This window comes from Oratosquilla oratoria, chromosome 12, assembly GCF_046742065.1.
Source record: "Oratosquilla oratoria isolate Oo_2021 chromosome 12, ASM4674206v1, whole genome shotgun sequence".
In the NCBI taxonomy this organism is placed as follows: domain Eukaryota; kingdom Metazoa; phylum Arthropoda; class Malacostraca; order Stomatopoda; family Squillidae; genus Oratosquilla; species Oratosquilla oratoria.
In genome coordinates, this window is record NC_134788.1 from 48,429,132 (window position 1) to 48,454,732 (window position 25,601).

At 41.4% G+C, this 25,601-nt stretch overlaps 1 protein-coding gene across 4 annotated transcripts in view; it reads right to left on the reverse strand.

Moving 5' to 3' along the window:
• Alg12 (Alg12 alpha-1,6-mannosyltransferase) overlaps nt 1-8,222 on the reverse strand; it is a 68,788-nt gene extending 60,566 nt beyond the window's left edge. For 2 of the 4 annotated variants that reach the window (XR_012967019.1, XM_076195830.1), the window contains exons 1-2: nt 6,629-6,670; nt 870-995 (exon numbers count right to left, since the gene is read on the reverse strand). Coding sequence is in view for 3 of the 4 variants with exons in the window: in XM_076195830.1 (XP_076051945.1) it covers nt 870-995; nt 6,629-6,655 (153 nt within the window). In the remaining variant the exon portion in view is untranslated. Of the gene's footprint in view, nt 1-869; nt 996-6,628; nt 6,671-7,956; nt 7,977-8,106 lie in introns of those variants that run through there. The other 2 variants (XM_076195831.1, XM_076195832.1) reach the window with 2 other exon arrangements.
• Nucleotides 8,223-25,601: the final 17,379 nt, after the last annotated feature.

Genomic DNA, 25,601 nt, shown 5'->3' on the forward strand with positions numbered 1-25,601 from the left:
ACCATGCTGATTAAAAGCAGGAGTGACTTTAAAATACAAGCTTATCAACAAAAGGTAGAGATTAGAGAAAAGAAAGAGAAACATGGATGAAATAAAGGAAACTATTTGGACAGGTAAAAATATTAAAGGGACCGAGCACAGACATGCTTTAGGAAGACAGCAAATATGTTTTAAAGATACAAATGGAGAGACCAAAAGAGAGCAAGTTGGGTGAGAGAGCAGACTAGAGTGAAAGAAACTGTGGAGGTGGTAAAAGAGAGGAAATGGAATTGGGCAGGTAAATTAGTGTGAATGACTGATGAGCGATGGAGCAAGTGTGTTACTGAGTGGATGCCATAAGATGGGAGGCATGGAAGACGGAGGCCAGACAGAAGGTGGAGAGATAATATTGAGAAGTTTGCAGGAGCAACATGGCAAAGGTTGGCGCAGTCATGTGAATCATGGAATGCTATGAAAGAGGCCTCTGTTCAGCAGTGGACTCAGGATGGCTGATTTGATATATACACACACACACACACACATATATATATATATATATATGTATGTGTGTGTGTATGTGTTTATTTATTCCATCCCCTATCAAACAGTTATGACATATTATTACTAAGATCTTCAATCATTATAAAATTCCCACTCAAAAAAATGCTTTCCTGTCACCTACAGTAAATGTATTGTTGCTTTCCACTTCTTTAGTTACTTTTACTTGACTGAAGCTTTATAGATATAAGAAATATATATTAGTTGTTGTAAATAAAAGCCTTAGCAGAAGTCACATAACATAAAAAAAAAAAAAAAATCTCATATAAAACCTTGTTGATTAAGTCACCTTGTTAGTCATATTTGGGAAAAGGAAAAAACCCAAGCTTTACCTTATCTAAATTCAATCCATGATATAGAATATCATGGCATGCTTGTATATTGAAGCTCTCCTCCACTTTTGTGTACGGGGCGACTATTAGGTGTACGGCCGCCGCCACCACCAGCAGCCACTCCATCTACGACAAAAGGAGGCAACATTTATATACATCAAAAGTAATGAGAAACACATACATCAGACAGTATTATGGGAAAAATATCAGGAAGGATAATTTCATTTCCTCTTCAAATTCTATCATTACCCCCATTTCCTCTTGGTAGTAGTGATCTGAGTGGCTAACACTCAAACTAAGAGTTCACTTATCAACTTCCACTATTTTCTTCCTGCTTTTATATATCCCTGTGGCTTTTCCTCTACCCCCCTTGCTCCTTTTCCTACAAATTGGTGACACAGAAACAGTCCCACACTCACACAATTCAATAAGAAAGGGATAGAAAGAGAATGTTCATTTCCACATGATCTCAAACCTTCACAAAACATTAAACATTTTGGTACAAGGAGTCCTCCTTATACGGTAATTCTTTATCCAGTAAATTCAAAGTTACGGTATTTAGTAATTACTACCCTCGATTCTATTTACGGCAAGAAAAATTCACAGATACGGTATCCGCTTGTGTTTTGGAGGTAAAATTAGATATTTTGAAGAGGAAAGAGCAGGGAGAAGGTACGTCTGCCATAAGTCGAAACTTGGGTTTGGTATACGGTAATTTCAATTTGTGGTAAGGTTTTCAGGAACACATATGTACCGTATAACGAGGACTCACTGTACAGGATAAATATATGATAATTCTTAAGCAAGCCCTGATCCTTGATAAAATATGAAACAATTTGGAACAGGAAAAATATAACACTCATCTCTAAGTGATCCTTGAAAAACACCAAACATCATCAACTGGGGGCATACACCAGGGAGCGTGTTGCTTCCCTCACGTGTTGATGCCAGTCCCCTCCACATGGGTCTCTCTCTAAGCAAGCTCCCATGCAGGCAACCTTCCCACTCCAAACAACTCTTGACAGGTTCAGTCAATTTGCCCAAGCCATGAATTCTGTGGGTGTCCCCTTTGTCAACTTCAGGTGCCACATGCCCACATAGACAGAGCTGATGTTCACAAATCATGCTGGTAACTGGCCTAAACTGAGTCTCACAGTAAAGTCTTTGGTTTGATATGAAGTCATTCCAGCAATGATACTCCAGGATTCTCTGAAGGCAGACATAGAGATGCCTCTTCAAATCAACACACAATTTTTTTTTTTTTCAATTAAAAATCATAACAATAGTAATAATTTCATGGACATAAGGGAGACTCCCTGTACTGTGAAAGGGTCAAATCCGTAAGCTGCAGCAGTATATAAATCAAATGTTGGCCCGAGGTTCTTGGATTACAAAACTGCTACCCCACTGCAGCTACTAATCCTTTCTAGGCTCTCTTATCTCTCCTGGAAAACAAATAATAGACTACCATCATGTGTGAATGTGGAGGGGATGCATGTCTACTCTACTTTCTTTATATGGCAGGGAGATTGTGGAAGATGATGAAAATTCAGTATTGTCTTGAAATTCCCCAATGAAAGTTCCCCTAATTCTAACTGATGTGCCTGTTAAAATGACAAAAAACTGCATAACTATATGTTTCTACTGTCAAACACAGTAGCTGCCCCTCCCATCTTCAAGAGACACGGAAAAATGATATAAAGAAACTGAAAAAATCACATGCGGAAGACATGGAGAAGATATCAAACTACCACATATAACGACATCTGGGCCCTAGAGCAACAAAAGCGCAGACAAATGTCTTCAATTATTGATCACACAATGGGATCTCAACAATCTGGAAAAGAATACAAATAATCCCCATCCTGACACCAAAGAACTCAGTATCCTACAGACCTTTCTCTCCTCAGCATTACATTTAACCCATTCAACTCCGATGACAAGATGTCTTGTCATTTGGTCAAATAAAACAAAAAATCATAAAACACCAAAATGTTTGATCAAACACCAGAAAAATATGACGTCAGTCCTCGCTTCGCTGCGAGCGAAGCGAGGATTGACGTCATATTTTTCTGGTGTTTGATCAAACATTTTGGTGTTTTATGATTTTTTGTTTTATTTGACCAAATGACAAGACATCTTGTCATCGGAGTTGAATGGGTTAAATGTAATGCTGAGGAGAGAAAGAACCAAATGCTGCATACCTACCTCATCATATAAGCATGGACTCAAGGAGGCCTCAACCAACACACTGCTCACAAACCTCACCCAACAAGCACTAGAAGTCTCCAACGAGAAAAAGCCACAGAACAATAATAGTTACAAGAGATATAAGGTTTCTGACACAGTCCTTAAACACATCTATATATCTATCTACCAAGGTCTTTTTCCCCCTTACCATGGAGGGAGGTAGCAAAAGTCAACAGGCATAGACCCACCCCCAGCTATTCCACTCCTATCCACCACCATTTCCTCCCTCTCACCTTAGCTCATTATGAATGATGGGTCATTCCTGTATCCCACCCACTGTCTGGGTCAGAAGCAAAGCAGCAAGACACAGCAAGACTGCTTCACTTAATCAGCGACCCTCCTTCTCCACCCCCTCATGCAGAAAAATAGAAGACAGGGAAATATACTTTTAGGCTGCATCAAAATATCATTCACATATGACCACTAACCCCCCACCCCCTACCCACTCCCTTCCATGCATCACAGTATCATCTATACACAGCCATTCCCCATTCACCCTTATTTTCTGCTTTCTCCCTTCCTTTATCTACATTCCCCTGTTGCTCATTGCCCCTTTTACCCCATCCATGCATCTTATCCTCTGTTGCCCCCTCGTATTCACTCCATCCACCTCTGCCTTCCACATTTCTTTTACTAATCTTTCTTCACTCATACTTTCCATGTCTCCAAACCATCACAATAATCTTTCATCAACCCACCTATCTCCCCTTTCCTCCAACCCCCACTCTCCTTACCTCCTCATTTCTTACTCTATCCAATCTTGTAACCCCTACCACACTTCTCAGGTATTTCATCTCACAGTTAAACTTTTTCTCTCTTCTCTTAAATTCTGGGTCTCTTCCCCATACAGTGCTGTCGCCACAATCACCTCTTCCTATAATCTCCTTTTTGCATCCATTCTCAAATGCTTATTTCTCATTACACTTTTTAATCCTCACGAGGCACTTGTTTCTCTCAATCTATAACTTACCTCCACCTCCACTCCTCCCTTTCCTGCCACATGTGACCCCAAATACCTAAAGCTATCTATCCACTTCTTCCAGCCTCTCTCCTTTAAAATTTGCTTCTAACTCTCCGCCATCCTCACCACTTGTACATCTCATCACCTTACTTTTACCCCCCTTTATCTTCAACTTTCTTCTGTGGCATACTTTCCCATACTCCATCACTAACTCCTTTAATCTCACCTACGACTCTGCCACTAGCGCAGTGTCATCACAAATAACAACTGACTCATCTCCCACTTTCCTCCTTAATCCACACTGTTCCTCTTCTAATCCTCTCAATTAAAACCTTCCCACCTATACTCAACAAAATTATCTCTCTGAAACTACTACACTCACATTTGTCCCCTTTTCCTTTGTAAAGTGGAACTATACAGGCACTCCTCCAGTCCTCTGGCACCCTACCCTCCCTTAGGTACACATTAATCAATCTCATCAGTCAGTCCACTATTACTGTATCTCCCTTCCTCAGACACACTACATGACACCTCAGCCTCTTCTATATGATAATGCCTACAAAGGTGTTATGAGGCATGAATGGGCATACAAGGATGCCGGCATTGGCATCTTGATTATATCTATTTTGTAGATGTAGCTAAGTAACCCCTGAATTCAATAAACTGGTTTGATCACATTTTCTGTGTTTATTATTACTCAGAGTATAAGAGAATGTGTAATACAGCAGTGACTTTATATTTCACAACACAAGTAGCGTAATGCATTGTACATTAGGCATCTGATGCTGCACATGAGAATTTGACTCATATTGAAGAGGTCAGACACATACTGTCAGAAAAAGAGAACAGACCTTGAAATAGTTTACAAATCTCCTAGCTGACAGCAGAGAGTGCCATGCCACAGAATAATAGTCCTCAAAGAAATGACCTCCTGAGACCCAACCAAGAGCACAATATTAGAGCCGTTACCTGTGCCGTTGACCTTACAATAATACCCCAGCTCTGCTTCTCTTCCAAAGTCATCAGTAATATTGCTTACCCCTGACTACAATGAGCCAAAGAAGCACCCAACAACCCAACAGTCAGATAATGGCCAACTTATCTCATTAGATAAAAACCCTAAAATACTAGACCTCATTTTTGATACACACATGACCTTCAATCCGTATATTAAGCCTAATGATTGATTCATTTTAACATTAAAAGCTCTTATCAGGAGGTTAGGATGGTTCCCCTCACAGAGGACTTTGTAACTTGGAATTTAATGAACCATGCCCCTGGTCCAACTCACTGCTTTCACCTCAACCTCTGCCGCAAGTACCAATGCTCTAACTAGCTTGACCGGCAAAAATCAGACCTGACAGTGAAGGAAAAAACTGAATGTACTAATAATAGTGGCCAGTATAGTATTTGGATGATAGAAATACACTTATCACTGTATAAGAATAACTTGTAACAATATGCACCCACACTATGGTCCCCAATAATTAGTAAATAAAGAACAGCCTACAAATAGCACAATATTATTGTAGCTATGCACACCTATGCGATATAGTGTTAGAAAATTAAATATTAATTTTGTCAATCATAATACATGAACGTTATATGCGATTTTCTTGGCAGAAAAAAAAAAAAATTGATAGAAGCAAATTTACTAACGAACAAAGCCGCTAGGATATAGTACGGATGCCATGCCAGTCCAGTCACTATCAGATAACAGCTTTCATGTTGTGGACTGGGTGTTTTCCAACTCCAGGTGATGTTAATAAGCGCTGTTACAAAGACAATAGGGCTTCTTTGGACTTTTATGAGGGAACACAGGATTCTGCCATTGTCTGTTGCCTGAGGTACAATAATAATCAGGCCGTCAGCATCCATGATGATGATGACGACCTGGATGATCTTTAGAATATGAGGTATTGAATTACTAAACATTGGTTAGGTTACACAGGTTAGGTAGGTTAGGTTAGGTTAGATTAGAATAGACTCATATATCATCCTTTCATTTCTTCGACCTCAGCACCTATCAAAACAAACATGGCATATCATTCAACCACCATGACTTCATTTGTTAGAAAATAGGTTTTAGCAACTTTTTTGTTATTGATTTCCACCAAGAAAATCACATATTACGTTGATCTATTATAATTTACAAAATTAATAATTAATTTTCTATTGCTATTTTGTGTTCGTGTGCACAACTAAAATTTTACCAATAGCACTAAATAAAACGGTACCAACAAAACATCGATACTTGGAAACTAAAACCCTTCCTAAAGAGCAATACAGAGAAACCCTCCTGCATCTCACACCATATCACAAAAACACAGCCTACATAATGCAGAAAATTCTACCGACATTACTTAAACATCAACAATTTCCTACCCACAACACGATATATAATTACAAAAATATATACACACCCAGCCCATATAATAAGACCTACATAATAGACTTTCAAATCCCACACTTCAACCAACTCCCCAAGACGACAACCCAACAAAGAAATTATTCTGACGACAAGTAGGAACAAGACTGGTATGCTTACATTTGGGTAACCACCTGACATTAGCATTCCCGACACAGAAATATCTTGGCGACACACTCTAGTTGCTCCAGATGCAACCACCACACAGAGGACAGATAGCACTTCTTTCTACACTGCCCTAGATTCACCCTTTCCGGACAAGAACTCAAAATCTCTTTTCTGAAAAACCTCTGGTGGGTGAACAGGTGGCTGTGACAAATTATCCAAATCACTATACTTCAGGAGTGTTTTATTTTTTTCATGTTCTTTACAAGATCAAACTTTGCTTTTCTCTTAAACTTCCCATTCCATAGGACCCTAGTTATGGGCACATTCCTCAAAACCTGTTACCTAACCTCGTTACAAGACCTAAGCCAGAAGGTGTGTCCTTTGACCTGTCCCCTATCTGCCCAGAAATAAACTAAGTCGAGTATGGACCCTCGTTCATAATCATTATTGTGTACAATAGACACTCCATTTGCAAATGGAGTGTCTATTGTACACAATAATGATTATGAACGAGGGTCCATACTCGACTTAGTTTATTTCTGGGCAGATAGGGGACAGGTCAAAGGACACACCTTCTGGCTTAGGTCTTGTAACGAGGTTAGGTAACAGGTTTTGAGGAATGTGCCCATAACTAGGGTCCTATGGAATGGGAAGTTTAAGAGAAAAGCAAAGTTTGATCTTGTAAAGAACATGAAAAAAATAAAACACTCCTGAAGTATAGTGATTTGGAGACAATTTCTTCCTAAACACAGCAAAATAAATATGGTGATAAAATAAATTGTTGGTATTTTATTTTGCTATACTTAGTAAAAGATGGGGGGGGGGATAAAGTCTTATTACATGGGGGCACTAGTTTATAGGAACAAGTGAATGTTAGAAGCAACTCTTTTTAGTTTTTGCCCCACAAGACAATTTCTTGTTGGCACCAATCATAAAGATCCAATTAATCATAATTAATTGGATCTTTATGAAATAAAATTTTGTCAATGATTTACAAATGTCATTATTTACGACAGCCCTAAAGCACTCGGTGCCGGCGCTAATGAATTGGGAAACACTGTCTAACTCCACCAAAATGAAAATCCAAATGTATCTAACGTCACTATTCTTCAAGCTGGAGTGGAGACGGTTGAGATAACATGATTATGATTATCTCCAATGTCGGAGTCAGATTCGTCCTTCAACTTCCTGCCATGACAACTGTGTAATTGTATTTGCAGTCTTGTCTTCTTCTCATGCCTATACAGTTTTGTCATTCACCGAGCCATGCTATGCAAGAATAGCTTGCAACTAAACCTGTACCGTGACCATGTATGACCCATACACATATTTCGAATTACCTGACACCGGGTGTGATTAGACACTTCATAAATATATCTGCTAAAACTTTATCACCACATAACCTTTAAAATGTTCTAATATAATATGTCTTGCTCGTAAAGTCGCGTACATATACTAAAGTATGTTTTCATAACATCTGCATCACCAACCTTGTTTACGTCCAACGCCAAATGATGGCGTTAAAACTATTAAAATAAATGTTGTCGTCTGCACATTTGAGACACGAGCTTATCTATGTTTACATTTTTATTTCATAAAGAAGTGTCGAAAGTGTATTTATTAGGATTCTTGCATAATCTAATTAACACGTTCTAATCTATCAAATAGTGGTGCACATTATCACCCCTATGAATATAAAATTATGTTGCCACTCCGGTGTAAAATTATATTATATACAAATCTAATACTGAAAGCAATTATATTGTTGGACTCATAATTAGTATACAGAATGATTGAATATTATAACATTTTTCATTACCGCAAATTGAAGACTGACTCAAAGGTGTATTTCACATTACCATGCCATTTGTACCACCCACTGATGCGCGTAGCACTGCGGGCGTCAGCCTGTACACGTCATGTGGATGTGAATGTAATCTAGATGACAAGAGTATCACTGAACTATTTCAGCTGGGGGAGCGGCCTCGTGATGGCCGCTTGTCCTTTTAATCTCTCACTTACTGTGCTTTTCTTTTATTCTGTTAAATTTATAGTGTAATCACCACTGAAAGATGCACTCAACCAGTCATTTTATAAACATGTAATAGTAGTACTGCCCGTGTAGTCTGACTGGAGCATCTGTCTTGGACTCTTGGGCCTGTCCCTCTGTTTGTTTGTTATTATTTGTCTGTTTGTTATTATAATTTGTTTGGTTTCCATTTATTATTATCTGTCAACTTATTATCTATTATTTATTATTATTTACCTGTTTATTACTTAACTATACCTATGCATTTATTAATTTATTTTATTATTACTTATATTATCATAATATTTATTTATTTATCATTATTATATTTTTTGCATCCGACCTAGTTATGGACCAAAAGGTCTCCTGTCGGCATGTTCCGCCTTTGTAATCCTTTGAGCAGCGCCAGGGCCAATAAAATCCTGGGATTCCTGCACAGACATCAAAACTCTTGCTAAAGACACTCGTTCGGCCACACTTAGAGTAATGCGACATCGTCTGGGATCTACACACTAACAATGACATATACAAATTAGAGTCCGCACAAAATAAACCAGCAGGATGGATCAGACGCGATTACAGACACACTACATCAGTCGCTAGGTTAAAACGATGAATTAGAATTGAACCATTTTGAAACAAAAAGATGAGTACCCAGACAACAAACGATGTACAAAATCACAAACAATTTAGTCGACATAAACAAAGACACTTACACCCAACAAATACATGAATAAGTAGAGGCAGTCACAACCTGAAATACCACATATACCAAACAAACAAACACCAACATATTCAAGTACTCATTCCCCCTTCCTCCGCAGCATCCATGAGTGGAATCATTTTCCATTCCATGAAGTTGATAGTCCCACTCTTGATAATTTTAGAAATAGGATTCCCCATCACTACCTCTCCCTCCTCAATCCAAATCCCAGTCGTGACCCTAACCCTGATTCCACCCTTAACCCTTATCCTAAACCCCATTCCCAGCCAAAACCCTTTATTTCCCTGTTTAGCGTCTCGCAAAGAAATAAATAAATATGAATCACTTGTCCTTTTGCCCGATGCAAAACATCAGCAGGTCTGAATATCCTAAAAAGGAAACCCCGGGCAAGTGTGCGAGTTGGCATCTCTCCCTTCAAGCGAGATGGTTCCTGTCCTCTTCTCTTTCATCTTTGGTGGTTGATCCTCTTCAACAGTCTTATATTAGGTAGCTCGCGTCACGCGGCACGACTACGATGCATGAAAGATAAACATAACCTTTGTCGTCACCGCGAAGCAGATGGCGCCACGGCTAAATTTTGCGAAAATTGCCGTAGCAGACAAAATTTTCGCCAGATACATGATTTCAAAATGCATCGAAAAAAAATGAATTTTTTTTCGTGCAATTTATTTAGCTGTTATTGATTTTGATAAGTACTAGAACCATACTTCAGTAAAATTAGACATATTGTATTCTAATTCTGTTAGCATTATGCGTAGATGTACTGTACAACAAGAATTGATGTGTCATTGTGTCTGTATGTGTGTGCGTGCATGCGTGTGAGCGTGAAGCTTCTAGAAACATTTAAATTACCATTTTCTGTTTAAATATGCTGAATTCTGTGTGCAAGGAATGATTGTGAAATATTTAAATAAATTGGCAACTAAATTTGAGACGCTAATGAGCGTGAGTAAACGTGGCGTCGCGTCGGTCAGAGACCGTCACGAGCAAGTGGGCATTGGGCTGAGTCACGTGTTTGTGAATGTGCCTGTGAGAACGTGTATTGTACATTTCCTGTGCAATTACACTTTGAAAATTCCTGGAGCGTTTTCCTTTCCAGCTTTATTGGACAACCAATAGACATTTTTAATTTTCATGGTGGTTCCCCTTTTAGATAAGAAATTATTATAAAAAAAAAATGGAACACACAAAAATTTCCATGTAGTTCTTTACCAAGTTCAGAGGAAGAAAGAAAATTCTGAACTATCAACAAAAACCGTTATATAAATTCGATGCATCAGTTATAAACACACACACACACAAGCCGGAGAACCGGGGTTCGATTCCCCGGCCGGGCGGAGACAAGTTGGGTTTGTCTCCTTTCACGTGTAGCCCCTATTCACCTAGCAGCGAGTAGGTACGGGACGTTAGTCAAGGAGTTGTGACCTTGCATTCCCGGTGTGTGGAGTGTGAGTGGTCTCAGACCTACCCAGAGATCTGCTAATAATGAGCTCTGAGCTCACTGCCGTAGGGTGGTGTCTGGCTGTCTCGAAAAGAGGCTGCAGCAGATCCGAGGTGAATACACACACACACACACACACACACACACACACACAGCTGAAACAATTTCAGTATCGCTTCGATGCGGGGTGTTACTCCAACCTTCGTGGGCGGGGAGTTGGGTGTGTGTGTAAGGTCACAGTATTACCCTAGATCGGTCATACGAGCTCTGAGCTCTCTTCCGGGAAGTTAATAACTGTCGATCGCGAGTACGTGATCCGCGCGCTCATAAAGGATAGACTGGAATCTGCGGCGACATTATGGTCACTCAGTACCAAAAAGAATATAAAGAAGATTGAAAGAATCCAGAGAGCAGCCAAAAAAAATGGCTCAGACACTTTCAAACTTGTCATATGAAGAGAGCTTGGCTTAATTGGAGTTACCGACTTTGAAGCAAAGAAGAGAGAGAGGCGACCTACTGACCATCAATAGAATCATAAAGGGCACAGAAATACTCGATAGAGAGGACTTGTTAAATTGGGACAAGAGAAACACAAGGGAATATGGAAAGAAACTCAAAAAGGATAGTTTTAGAAGAGATCTGATTTTTTTTTCACATAGAGTGGTGGACACTTGGAACAAACTGGACGAAACAATAGTGTGTGCAAAAATCACACATGAATTTAACCCAATAAACTCCGATGACAATATTCTTGTCATTTGGTCAAATAAAACAAAAAATCATAAAACACCAAAATGTTTGATCAAACAGCACCAGAAAAATATGACGTCAGTCGTCCTCGCTTCGCTCGCTCGCGAGCGAAGCGAGGAGGACTGACGTCATATTTTTCTGGTGCTGTTTGATCAAACATTTTGGTGTTTTATGATTTTTTGTTTTATTTGACCAAATGACAAGAATATTGTCATCGGAGTTTAATGGGTTATTAAGAGCAAACTGGACACTGCGAGATACACAGGCGGGACACCGTGAGCTCTAGTCAGCTGGGGTTAAAGAAGAACATCAGTGTTATCGTGAAGTCTTGCAGAAGAGACAGTTGTCTTATAAGTCAGTCGAGGGTCTGGAGAAGTCTTGAAGAGAACATCAAGAGGATTCTAATCAAGAAGGGGTGCCGTGCAGATTAGCACCACGATGAGGAAGGAGAGAGTATTGTCTGTTTCTTCTTGTGGTAAGGTATCTTTTACCCGCAGGCGCGTCCTTTTCCTCTTTTCTTTATATATAATGTTCGCTCGTGACGTCACAGGCACTCAGGCAGAAGAGAAGCCAGCAACTTATGTAAGCTGGGGTGTCCATGGACATTTAGAACGTTACACCTCTATCCACTCTCACGCCACCACGTACCTACGTCGCAGCACGTATGCAGTCAGGATGGACGTCCAGAACGTAACACCTCCACCCGTTCTCACACCTCCACCCGTTCCCACACCTCCACCCGTTCTCACACCTCCACCCGTTCTCACACCTCCACATACCAACGTCGTACATTTTACACATACATAAATTTTACCATGTCAAAATACAATACTAATGACATTTTAAAACAAAATGAACATAATACCAATGTAAGATATACATACAGTACTTACATATACCAAGAGCTTTTCCCCCTTACAAGGGAGGTAGCCAGTCAAAGGCATACGAGTATATCCACTCCAACCTATTTCATCCCCATATACTTCACTCACATTCACCACCCTTCCCTCTTTTTCTTGGCTCCTCCCGGACGACGTGTCATCCCTGCATCTCACCCAGTTCCCTGGGTCAGAAGCGATGCAGCAAGACACAACACATCCACAGCAAGGCCGCTTCATTTAACCGGCGACCCCTCCCTCCCCGTCCCCCCGACGCAGAAAAAGAGAAGACGGGGAGAAATACCTTCGGGCTGAGTCAGAATATCATTCAAACATACTCCCTAATCCCCATCCCTAACCCACTCCCATCTATGGATCACAGTATTATCCATACACAATCATTCTCCATTCACCATTATCTTCTGTCTTCTCCCATTCTTCCTCAACAGACATCCCTCTCCCCCCCCCCTCTCTCTCTCTCTCTCTCTCTCTCTCTCTCTCTCTCTCTCTCTCTCTCTCTCTCTCTCTCTCCCAACGCCCCTCTTGTCCCATCCATCCATCTCATCCTCAATCGTCCCTTCATGTTTACTCCCTCCACTTCTGCCTTTCACACCTATTAGACTAATCTCTCTTCACTCATTCTTTCCATATGTCCAAACCACCCTAACACTCTTTCCTCAACCTTATCTCCCAACTCCTTTTCCACACCCGCTCTCCTCCTCACCTCGTTTCTCACTCTATCCAGTCTAGTAACCCCTATCATACTTCTTAGGCACTTAATCTTAAACACATTTAAATTCTTCCTCTTATGTTTCTGCCCCATACAGTGCTGTTGGCACAATCACTCCTTCATACAATCTTCTCTTAGCATCCATTCCCAAATATTCATTTTTCATTACACAAGGCATTTACTTATTTCTCTCAATCTGCATTCTACCTCCACCTCCAGTCCTCCCTTTCCCGCCACATTCGCACCCAAGTATCTAAAGCTATCCACTTCCTCCAGTCACTCTCCTTTAATATTCACTTCCAATTTGCTGCAGTCCTCTCATCTTGTACAACTCTTCACCTTACATTTACACACATTTATATTCAACTTTCTTCTTTCGCACACCTTCCTAAGCTCCGTTACTAACTGCCTTAATCCCTCCTCTGATCCTGCCATCTCAAATCCCCGGTCAATTAACCTTGCATTTGCCTCTCACACCACCCCATCCATGTATAAGTTGAACAGTCATAGCGACATGACACATCCATGGTGAACTCCCACTTTTACCTCAAACCACTCACTCTCTCCATTTCTAATTCTAACACAGGCTCTACTACTCTCGTAAAAACTCTTGACTGCTCTCAACAGCTTTCCTCCTATCCTATATATAGTATCTGCAATACCTCCCACAGTGCCTTCCTGTCTTCACTGTCATAAGCCTTTTTCCAAATCCTTACCTTTTCCTAGAACTTTCCTACAGAAAAAAAAAAAATGATCCATGCAACCCCTACCTGTCCTAATCCCACACTGTTATTCACCAATTATTCCGTCTGTTCCTCTCCTAATCCTCTCAATCAAAACCCTCCCATAAGCCTCCCTAACTACACTCAACAAACTGATCCCTCTGAAACTACTACACTCAGACTTGTTCCCTTTTCCTTTCTAAAGCGGAACTATACAGGCACTTCTCCAGTCATCCGGCACTCTACCCTCTTTTAGACAAACATTAAACAACCTCACCAACCAGTCCACCATCACTGCATTTCCCCTTTTTTAGACACTCCACATGACACCCACCTAACCCACGTACCTTATCTGCTCTCATCATCTTAATAATGGCTTTCACCTAATCTTTTCTTATTTCTCCTCCATTTTCCTCACTCATCACTGTCATTTTCTTAGCGCTACCCACTGCAGCTACCTATAACTTCCTATCCTCCTTCACATTTAGCAACTCCCAAAAATACTCTACCCATCTTCTTACTGCCTTCTCTTCCATTATCATCTCTCCATCTGCACCTTTTACCTTTTCTTCTCTACTTGATTCGCCTCCTCTTCCTCTCTTAATTTCCTTCCAAAATATCTTCCTATTACTTTTAATGAAATTTGTCATACTCTTACTCTATTTCATATCTGCTTTCCTTTTTTGCCTACATTACCTTGCGCTTTACTTCTCTTTTCTTTGTGCCTCTCATATGATTCTCTCGTCCTATTTTGCAACCAATCTGTGAATGCTCAGTTCTTCTCTTCTACAACCTTCTTTGCTTCACCATCCCACAACTCACTACCCTTCCTTCTATTTCCTCACATTTCCTCAGCTCGTTAGCCGAGAGGGTCGGGGCGTCGTTACTTGCGACGAAGGTCAAGGGGATGGCGGTTCGAATCCTGCCACCGGCGAAGTTGAACCAAGGGCATGGTTCATCAAATTCCACGCTACAAAGTCCTCTGTGAGGGGCACTGTCCTAGCCTTCCGATAGGGAGGAGTTTGTGGCGTTCAACCATATCATCATACCTCCTTGTTTCACACACCATCTTTGCATACCTTGTGACTCCCTCCTTGAAACACCGTAATTCCTCCTCCACTCCTAGTTCTACTCTATCCTTCACACCCTCCCCCTCTTTTCTCAGCTTCTTCTCGTACACATATTTTTCTTTATAATTTAAGCAGTTTAACCTAAGCACCTACCTACCTACCTTCTGTCCTTTTCTTATTTCTCCATACATCCTCCATCCTCAACTTGCCTTCCACCTACAAACTATTTAATATTCCACCACTCTCTCCCCTAAGAACATGTACATCCAAAACTCTTCCTACTCTTCTCCTGGTTACCACTATATAGTCCATTAAAGCCCTATCTAACACTCTTCCATCCACCACCCTCTCCCATGTGTACTTACGCTTGATTTTCTTCCTAAACACTATGTTTGTTATCAGCAGTTCTCTTTGTAGGCACATCTCCACCATTAACTCTCCACTACTTTTTTTTTTCTGGCATTCCACACTTCCCAACAACTCCGTCTATTGGTTCATCTCCTACCCTTGCAATGGGATCTTTCAATACCACTACAATGGCATTTCTCCTTAAATCCTCTATGCACTCATTTAAATCTATCCAAAAAGCCTCCCTTTCCTCTACACTCTTCTCACTCATATGTACTTACAAAGACCCACATCTCCCTTTTGTATATGTAAGAGATACCGTGAGCCGACTTTTGAGCGCAAGACAATTGAGCGCAGTAACATTTGAGCACCGACATTTGAGCGCCATCATTTCAAAATACAGTCATGAGATGTAAATAAAATTATATCTAAACAAAACTATAAAAAAAAAACAGAAATTTGAAAGCTTAAATTTTTATTCATATTGGAATAACCATAATGTAAAATACCATAAAATACAATTATGAGATATAAATAAAATTATATTTAAACAAATTTATTTACAAAACAGAAATGTGAAAGCTTAAATTTCTATTCATATTGGAATTACCATGAAATATCTAAAACATTTGATCAAATCAATAAATACCATAATGTAAAATACCATAAAATATATGTGAATACTATGAAATACCTAAATACATTTTATAAAACAAAATTTCTACTTCTGCAGGCTATTAATAAAAGATATTGAAGGAAGATATTCAAGTTGATCTCTTGAAGAATATTCGCTAAAAATTTTTGATATAGCCTTGACACCCGGATGGGGTATCGTGTTACCTGGCTAGGGGTAATATCCTGACAGTATGTATGTATGTATGTCTATATATTCTATGTTTAATGTCTGAATCTCTTATTTTTCTTACATGTTATGTTTCGTATAGATTTTAACTATTTTGAAATTATGGCGCTCAAATGTCGGCGCTCATTTGTCTTGCGCTCAATAGTCGGTCAACCAGAGATATTTATACAAATATTACATTTACAAACATGATCCTAATTACGCTAAAATGTGACACTGTCTTTATCCCTATCTCTACTAACAACTCTAAAACTCTCACTTCTCTTGCCTCTTGCGCCGAGACAAATAAAAGTGGTCATGGGTAATTTCTGCTACTGTTCTCCTTCGGGAGAGGTTACGTGTCACCGTCTCAAGCAGACTTTGGTAAATTGTTTACGATGTCTTGGTCAAGATTTTACTATTTTGTATATCAGATTACATTCATAAATCAATGTTTAATTCTAGTTCTTAACATCTTTCACAGAATGATACATACATACATACATACATATATATATATATATATATATATATATATATATATATATATATATATATATATATATATATATATATATATATACTTTTATCCCATCCCTTGCACCGCCACTGACTCAACTCTACAGAATCTCAAACTCAATCTGGGGAAAAGCAGGCTACTCAGGCCCTACCTGTGGCTTATCAGGAACGCGCTCTACACGCAGGAAATGAATTCTACTCACTTCCCGTAAGATAAACACACACACACCTCTCACGAACATAGCCACGACCCACGCACAAACATCTACACTTACCTTTTCTTCGACTAAAATTCGCTTCCTTTCGAACTTTCTCTTGTACTACATCTTCTCATTTCAGTTTACCTCCCATTAAAGATTTTTCCGTTTTTCCACCTTTCTCTACTACTACGCCTCCTACAATTTTCTGAACTTTTGGTGATCCTAATCCCGGCATTGGCGCCGCCGTCCGAGTTCCCAGTCCACTTCTCCCGAGCCACGACCACCAACAACCCCTAATCGCTCGCTAAATCGCCCGGTGGCAATAGCCCTCTTCTATACACTACTATCTTTTCATTTTCTTACAGACCTTCTTCCCCTCCCACAAAAACCGATCCCGCGCAAGCGGGTGGTTTTTTCTTACAAGTCGCAAGTTCACTCGCGGGCACAACACCTCCAAGCAGCACTACTTTCCAAGCATCAGTCCTCGCCAAACTTCAAGTTCCCCTTCGCTCTCAGACTACGACCTTCCCTCTACGAGCTTAGTGTTCATTAAAACCCGAGTGCCTTAGTGTTATTGTGAGTTTCATTTCCCTGGCTTGTCCGAATCATACCACGACAAAGTGGTGACCCAGACTGAGGACAACCAGAAAGATGGCAGGCTCACAGGTTAAACTTCCCAGTTTCCCCCATAACTTGGAGAGCTGGCTAGTTCACGCCGAGGCGTACTTAGCCACCCAGAATGACGTGCCGGACCAGCAAGCCTTCGGAGCATACATCGCCGCACTACCGACGGACATCATTACTCTCATCCGTGACGTCGTCATTTCACCCCCTGAGGAAAACAAGTGTGCAGCCCTCAAGACTGCCTTGAGGAAACACTACGCCAGGCCCGATGACGAGCTGTACAAGGAAATCCAGCACAGCGAACTCGGAGACGACCGACCATCACAACTCTTCAGGACAATTGCCACCCTTAACGCACGGGCAAGGGTGCAGTTGCCCAAGGAACTCCTCCGGTCATTACACCTCGCCAAGATGCCGGAGGCTCTCCAGTTAAATCTTGAAGCCCTAGCTGCCGACAAGGACGACGACGCCTACTGCTCCATCGCCAATAGGATGTACCAGCGCCATAGGTCCTTACAAGCTATGACACAAGCCACGCTCTCTGCGAGGAGCATCGTTTACAGTGATGATGCGACAAATGATATAAGTGAAGTGTGCAGTGAGAACCCAGGTGCTAGTGATCGCGGGATTCACGGTTACAACCCAGAAACCAGCTGTTCCTCAGACATTAGTGCAGTGAGCAGAACTACTCTTTCATCGTACAATGCCAAGGATCAGAGTGTACAGCAGCTACGGCAGGAAATCACCGACATGAAGAAATTGCTGAGTCGGTTTTTGGACGAAAAGGGACGCCATCAAACACCACGGAGCACTGTCCTGGGACAAGATAGTGGCCCCTGCTGGTACCATGCTCGTTTCGGCAACAAGGCGCTCAAGTGTACTACACAACCTTGTAGCTGGTCGGGAAACTCCAGACGCGGGGGTCAGTAAGCACTCCCACCCCCGCTAACCATGCCCACACCCTCCTCTCAGTGCGTGATAGCCATACTGGACTATCCTTCCTGGTGGACACGGGCTCAGCCGTCAGCATCATGCCTCCGACGGAAGACCCGAGCCAAGGTACAAGCCTTCCGTCGTACGACCTGCTTGCAGCCAACGGTACACCCATCGCCACGTACGGCAGCCACTACAGCGTCCTGGACCTCCAGAATGGCAAGTCCCCTTGGACCTTTGTTATCTCAGATGTCCGTCAACCCATTCTTGGATACGACTTCCTACAATACTACAAAATGGCAGTCAGCGCCAAGAATAACTGCTTGTACCATGCAACAAGACGCATACCAGGAACTACCACCAATGCCACTTTTCCTAAAGTATCTTCCCTTCAACCAGCTGGCGAATACACACGTATCCTGCAGGATGTTCCCCAGTTGACGTCTCCATGCAAGGCCACCACTACCCGCCCCCACAACACTGTGCATCACATTCAAACAATTGGCCCGCCAGTCTACAGCAAGCCTCGACGTCTCTCCCCAGAGAAGTTGGTCGCCGCCAAACAGGAATTCCAAGAACTCCTTGACCAAGACATCATCCGCCCATCGGAGAGTGCGTGGGCATCGCCACTCCACATGGTCCCCAAGCCACCTTCACCACCCAACCAGTGGCGGGCCTCCGGTGACTATCGCCTACTTAATCGCATCACCAAGGCCGACCGCTACCCCATCCCGCACCCCCAAGACTTCCACTTCAAGCTCTCCGGGAAGTAAGTCTTCTCCAAGATCGACCTGGTCAGGGCGTTCCACCAGATTCCTGTTGCACCAGAGGACATCCAGAAGACAGCCATCGTCACTCCGTTCGGCCTTTTCGAGTGGAAAATGATGTCATTTGGTCTGCGTAATGCTGCCCAAACGTTCCAGAGACTTCAACTTCGTCACCGCCTACATCGACGATATATTGGTGGCCTCTGACAACCACGACCAACACCGCCAACACCTCCGCTTTATCTTCCGCCGACTGCAAGATTATGGCCTCCGCATCCACCCGTCTAAGTGCCTCCTAGGAGTGTCATCGCTCGACTTCCTCGAACATCGCATCTCAACAGCAGGCCTGTACCCTCTCCCTCAGAAGGTGGACACCATCATAGACTTCCCACAGCCAACATTCGTCAAGATGTTGCGCCAATTCCTAGGGATCGTCAACTATTATCACAGATTCATCCCCGATGCAGCTGCCAAACTCGCACCACTGAACGACCTCACCAAGAACTTTTCCAAGCGGTCGGTCATACCCGTGAAGTGGTCTCCTGAAGCTACCCAAGCATATGAGCAGGTCAAGGCTGCAATTGCAGAGGATACCTGCCTGTTCTACCCGGTGGCCCACGTCCCCACCTTCCTTGCCACCGACGCCTCCTCTACAGCGGTAGGCGCAGTCCTCCAGCAGAGGGTCAACGGACAGCTCCAGCCGATTGCATTCTTCTCCAAACGACTGGACTCCTCTCAAATGCGCTATAGTGTATTCGACAGGGAGCTTCTGGCCATATTTTCAGCCGTGAAGCATTTCCTCTATCTCTTAGAAGGTCGGCCATTTACCATCCTTACCGACCCATGCACTGGACAGGATCTCTGACCACCACTCACCAAGGTCTCTCGGCAGCTGTCATTCCTGTCCCAATTTGATACTCACATCGAGTACATCAAGGGAGAGGATAACCGGCCTTGTCCAGGATTACTTCTAGAATCCTCCCTGATCACCACCACGTCGACTACGCCCGCATCGCCGCCTCCCAGGGTAACGACGAGGAACTCCGTCGCCTATGCCTGCATGGCGCCTCCTCCCTGCAGCTCCGACAGCTCCCCAACACTCTTGTACCATTGTGGTGTGACCTCTCTACAGGCAAACCCCGGCCGTACATCCCCGCCTGTCATCGTAAGGATGTGTTCTCGGCATTCCACGACCGCAGTCGTCCTGGTATCCAGGCAACACAACGTCTCCTCACGGATCTGGCTAGGCATCAACAAAGACGTCAGAGAATGGACACCGCACCTGTCTTCCCTGCCAGTCTTCAAAGGTCACGCGCCATGTCCACGCCCCACTCCAGCGTTTTCCTACACCCACAACACGCTTCTAATCGGTCTATGTGGACATTGTGGGCCCCCTTCCGCTATCCCGTGGCATGCGTTACCTGCTCACGTGAGTCGACAGGTACACCAGGTGGCCAGAGGCGATCCCTCTCCCGAATGTATCTGCCGAGACAACTGCCCGTGCTTTCCTCTCCGGTTGGGTATCCAAATTCGGCGCCCCTCACACCGTTATCACTGACAGACAATGGTCTGAAAAGTGGCTAATGAAATTTAACACAAGTAAAATGTAAGGTAATGCACATAGGTAAAAATAACAGTAAGTACGATTACAAGTTATTTGGAAATTCGTTAACAAAAGTGGATACTGAAAAAGATCTCGGCGTAATTATCAGTAACGATCTCAAATCATCCAAGCAGTGTATTTCAGCCTCTGAGAAAGCAAATAAGATTCTAGGACTGATTGCGCGATCTTTTGATTTCAAAAGTCCATCACTCATTAACAAGCTATATAAATCGTTAGTTCGTCCACATTTGGAATATGCTGTTTCAGTATGGTCACCGAATCTCATTAAAGACATAACTGGAAAAAGTACAACGGCGAGCCACAAAACTGATTCCAAATATCAAAAATAAATCATACGAAAATCGACTAAAACATATGAATCTGTTTCCCCTAAAAAAAAGCGTTGACTCAGAGGTGACTTGATACAGGTCTTTAAGATTAGGAAATTGACAACATCAGAAGTGACAAAATTTTCACATTGAATGAGAATCAGACAAGAAACAATGGTCTCAAACTGTCCGGAAATAGATTCAATTTGGAAGTAGGTAGAAACAACTTTGCCAACCGTGTAGTTAATGAATGGAATAGACTTCCTGCACAGGTAGTGCAATGTAGTTCAGTTCGAAGCTTTGAGAATCATTTAGATAAACACCTAAGCAAGATGCTGTAATGATTATAATTTATTTTATATTATTTGTTTTTGTTTTGTTATCATTTGTCTGTTTGATTTTCATTTATTATTAGTTATATGTCAATTTATCATTATTTACTATTTACCTGTTTATTTATTATTTAACTATACCTATGCATTTATTGTGTATTTTATTTGTTATTTACACTATTATATTTTTCATTTATTAATTTATTATTTTTTTTTCTCATCCGACCTAGATATGGACCAAAAGGTCTCCTGTCGACATGGTCCGCCTTTGTAATCCTTTGTATCTGATCTCTGGTCCAGAATGTTCTAGTTCCTTAGAACCAACCGCAAGCGGACTACCGCCCGCCACCCTCAAGCCAATGGACTAGTAGAATTTGGATGTAACAGACCGATTGACAGCATACATAGGATAGGCAAGTATAAAAGAAATTGCGCACTTCCAATGAAAATAAAGTTCAAGTCACAACCCATGGCAAAAGAAGTAAAGCAAGCCTTAGAGAAGAATTTTTTATAAGTGTTTGGATTAGGAGAGATGCTAACGAAGCGGAATGAGCAAAACAAAAAAATTATGAGAACCGAAGAAGATTCGTTTTCGCGTTGCCAATCAGAAGGTGAGAAGCTGGAGTCTAAGGAACCAGGAAGGCAGTATTGAAAAAAAAAGCATTACAAGGAAACCAAGGAAATATTTCACAAAATTTGCGAAAATCCGACTTCAGAAAGTTAAAGTCACCCCTGCCAAATCTCATATTATCTGAACAATATATTCCAATCTACACAAAGGAACGATATATATATATATATATATATATATATATATATATATATATATATATATATATATATATATATATATATATATATACAAAGTAAAATATAAATTCATAAGGCCTCTATTCCTATAATGTCTGAGAATAAAATGTTTAAACATGTATTGTATATAATTGCATATTCTCCTTTAAGTTGGGATATGTTTAGAATAAGGATTGTGAGTTTTAAAGGCATGAATAAAATCATTTCCAAGATCAAAAACATGTAAACATAGTAAGCGTGGATATGCACCACTACTAACGTGAATCTTCCTTCCTGTACATTCCTTCCGCTAAACCCCCAAATTCCCCCTCCCTCCATCTTATCTATCCTACCCTCTAAAATCAGTATATAAGTCTTTAAACAGTCTCATCCATATAATGAGTCTATCAAGCTACATCAACAAAATATATGTTGCTAGCGCTTGGAAAATACCGTTAATTTTAGTACCGGAGTTACCGGTAAACAACAATGCCGTTACCGGTAAAAGACTCGTGAGGTAGTAGTGATGTCTCAAGTTCGAGTCGCCTTTATGACTTAAATCTTTAAACAAATTTCATCCTACTATGGTGTGTAGTCACAACTCAAGTTTTGTAACGTCGTCACGATAAAAATCCTGCCTCCTGCAGCATCACGAACGGGCGAAGGAAGCACTAACTTACCGTACATGCCTAACGGTGCTATAGGCAAAATGTAAAGGGAAATATATATATATATATATATATATATATATATATATATATATATATATATATATATATATATATATATATATATATGGGTCTTTCCGTTTGGCGACGCGGAATTTTTCGATGAAACTTTCACAATTAATATAGTTTCGTATGCTGATCACAGAAATAACATTAATTCTATTGAGAAATTAAAAAAGGGCCGAAAAAACAGTTTTAATGGTAATTTTTTTTACCGAGACCTTAGCGGTACATACTTGCTTAATGGTAAAAGTTTAACCCGTAAAATCAGCGGGACACTGGGCCGAGACCTTGGCGGTACATCCCTTAACGGTATTTTACCGGTAAAGTTAGCGGTACACTGGGCCCGTCAGTACCGCCAAGCCGAGACGCGCTTACTGAGACCTTAGCGGTACACCCCTTAACGATATTTTACCGGTAAAGTTACCGGCACACTGGGCCCGTCATGCCGCCAGTACCGCCAAGCCGAGACGCGCTTACCGAGACCTTAGCGGTTCATCCCTTAACGGTATTTTACCGGTAAAGTTAGCGGCACACTGGGCCCGTGCCGTCAGTCCGTCACTCCGTACCACCAAGGCAAGACGTGCTTACCGCTCTCTGAGTGTTATGGTATAGCTTATCGAGTTATCGGTTAACGGAACCTTAACGGTACCGTTAAGGTTGTTACCGGTAAAACCGGCAACTTTACCGGTATCTGCCCACCACTAGATATTACCTTCGGCCCGCCACAATTAATCCTGAAAAAGCTACGCTTCATATGCGACCCAGAGAAGCACCACCCGAATAGCTGATGGCGAGCTAGTGTCAGGTTTGGATTTCTTAATTCTGAAAGTGATAAAATAATCATTGTTCAAGACTCCTTGGATCACGCTTGTTGAGCAATTAGAGGCCAATTGAGTACAAGATAAAAATCCATCAATCTCAAGCTGTTATTATTAGTAAATAATGACGTATGTTATAGTTTTTAATATTCACCAGTAATGGGCGAAATTAAACAAGAGTACCAATACTTACTAAAGAACTTCACTAAGTGTTACAGTGCAGAATGCGTTAACCCCATCCTTATTGACGGATATCAAAAGACTGCAGTGGAGCGAACCAATGAGGAAAATACAAATGTATTCAGTGCTAGATTTTAAATCCAGAAATCTGTAATATTATTAATATTGTTATTGTAAATATTTGTAGTTGAAATGGTGAAGTACCTTTCACTTTTGTAATACGCTGTCACGCAATGGTGAATATAGATCCTTTCAAAGAGGGGAAATGTTTTGCAAAAGGCGTGAAGCTCCGATTTCAGAAAGTTAATGTCACCCTTACTAAATCTCACTTATTTGTTTAATTATCTATCTATTTTATTGTCATTATTTTTTTTATCTCAAGGCTTTCGATCCATAAGGCGGTCATTAAGCCTGGTGTTTAATTTTCCATTACAATTTCCACAACAGTCCTGTTGTACGAAAATAATACACTACTTTGTCAATAAGGAAACAGTCATTGGCCAAAACAATTGTCACGTATAACTAAATTTTGTTGAGTCTGCAATAAAGGCGCTGTATAAGCGACTGACTGTGTTATATTTCGTGCAGTATATGAATATTTGTCTTATAGATTGTGTAGTATTACAGTGGGGAGGAGATACGCCAGTGATATAAGGATCTATACATCACCCACCTATAGGTGGGTGATGTGGGTGGAATTCATCCTCAGCCTTGCTATGGCGATTTCCTCCCGTCTATTGCTTCTGTCTGATGTTGACCAGTCGGTTATGTGCTCCTTTTGTTTATGTGTGATGTGGAGATTATCCCGATGATGTTGTCAGTGTGCGAGCGAAGCGAGGACTGGCGTCATATTTTTCTGGTGCTGTTTGATCAAACATTTTGGTGTTTTATGATTTTTTGTTTTGTTTGACCAAATGACAAGAATCTTGTCATCGGAGTTTAATGGGTTAATGGGAGGTAAACTGAAATGAGAAGATGAAGTACAAGAGGCGAACCTTAGTCGAAGAAAAAGTAAGTGTAGATGTTTGTGCGTGGGTCGTGGCTATGTTCGTGAGAGGTGTATGTATGTATCTTACGGGAAGTGAGTAGAATTCACTTCCCGCGTGTAGAGCGCGTTCCTGTTTAGCCCCAGGTAAGGCCTGAGCTTTCCCTGCTTTTCCCCAGGTTGGGTTTGAAATTCTGTAGGGTTGATCCAGAGGCGGTGCGAGGGGGGTAGGCGGGCGGGTGTTGTATTATCTTTCTCCTTCCAATCACAACTCTGAAAGCAGAGAATTACGTGATTGGAAATTGTTCCACCCCCTTTGTTATCACCACTGGTTTCCCTCCCTCTTTACTGTCTTTGCTCCTCTTCAGTTATTTTCTAGAGTTTTCTTGTTGATTCTTAAGTTTCACTCAAGTCTAGGTTCTTCTTAGTAAGTAGGCCCTCTGCCTAAGTTCCGATTGTGGGTGAATAAAATGAGGGTGTAATTTTCAGTGAACGTGTTGGTCTAAATCAGTACACCCGAGAAATCCCCAGAGGAATTCTCAACGTCGCGTCTAGCCACCTTCGTTCTGACGTCACTTTTTTCCATCCAATAGTCTTTTACTTCTCAAACAAGTGCCACACCTTAAGGGCGTGCCTTTTTCC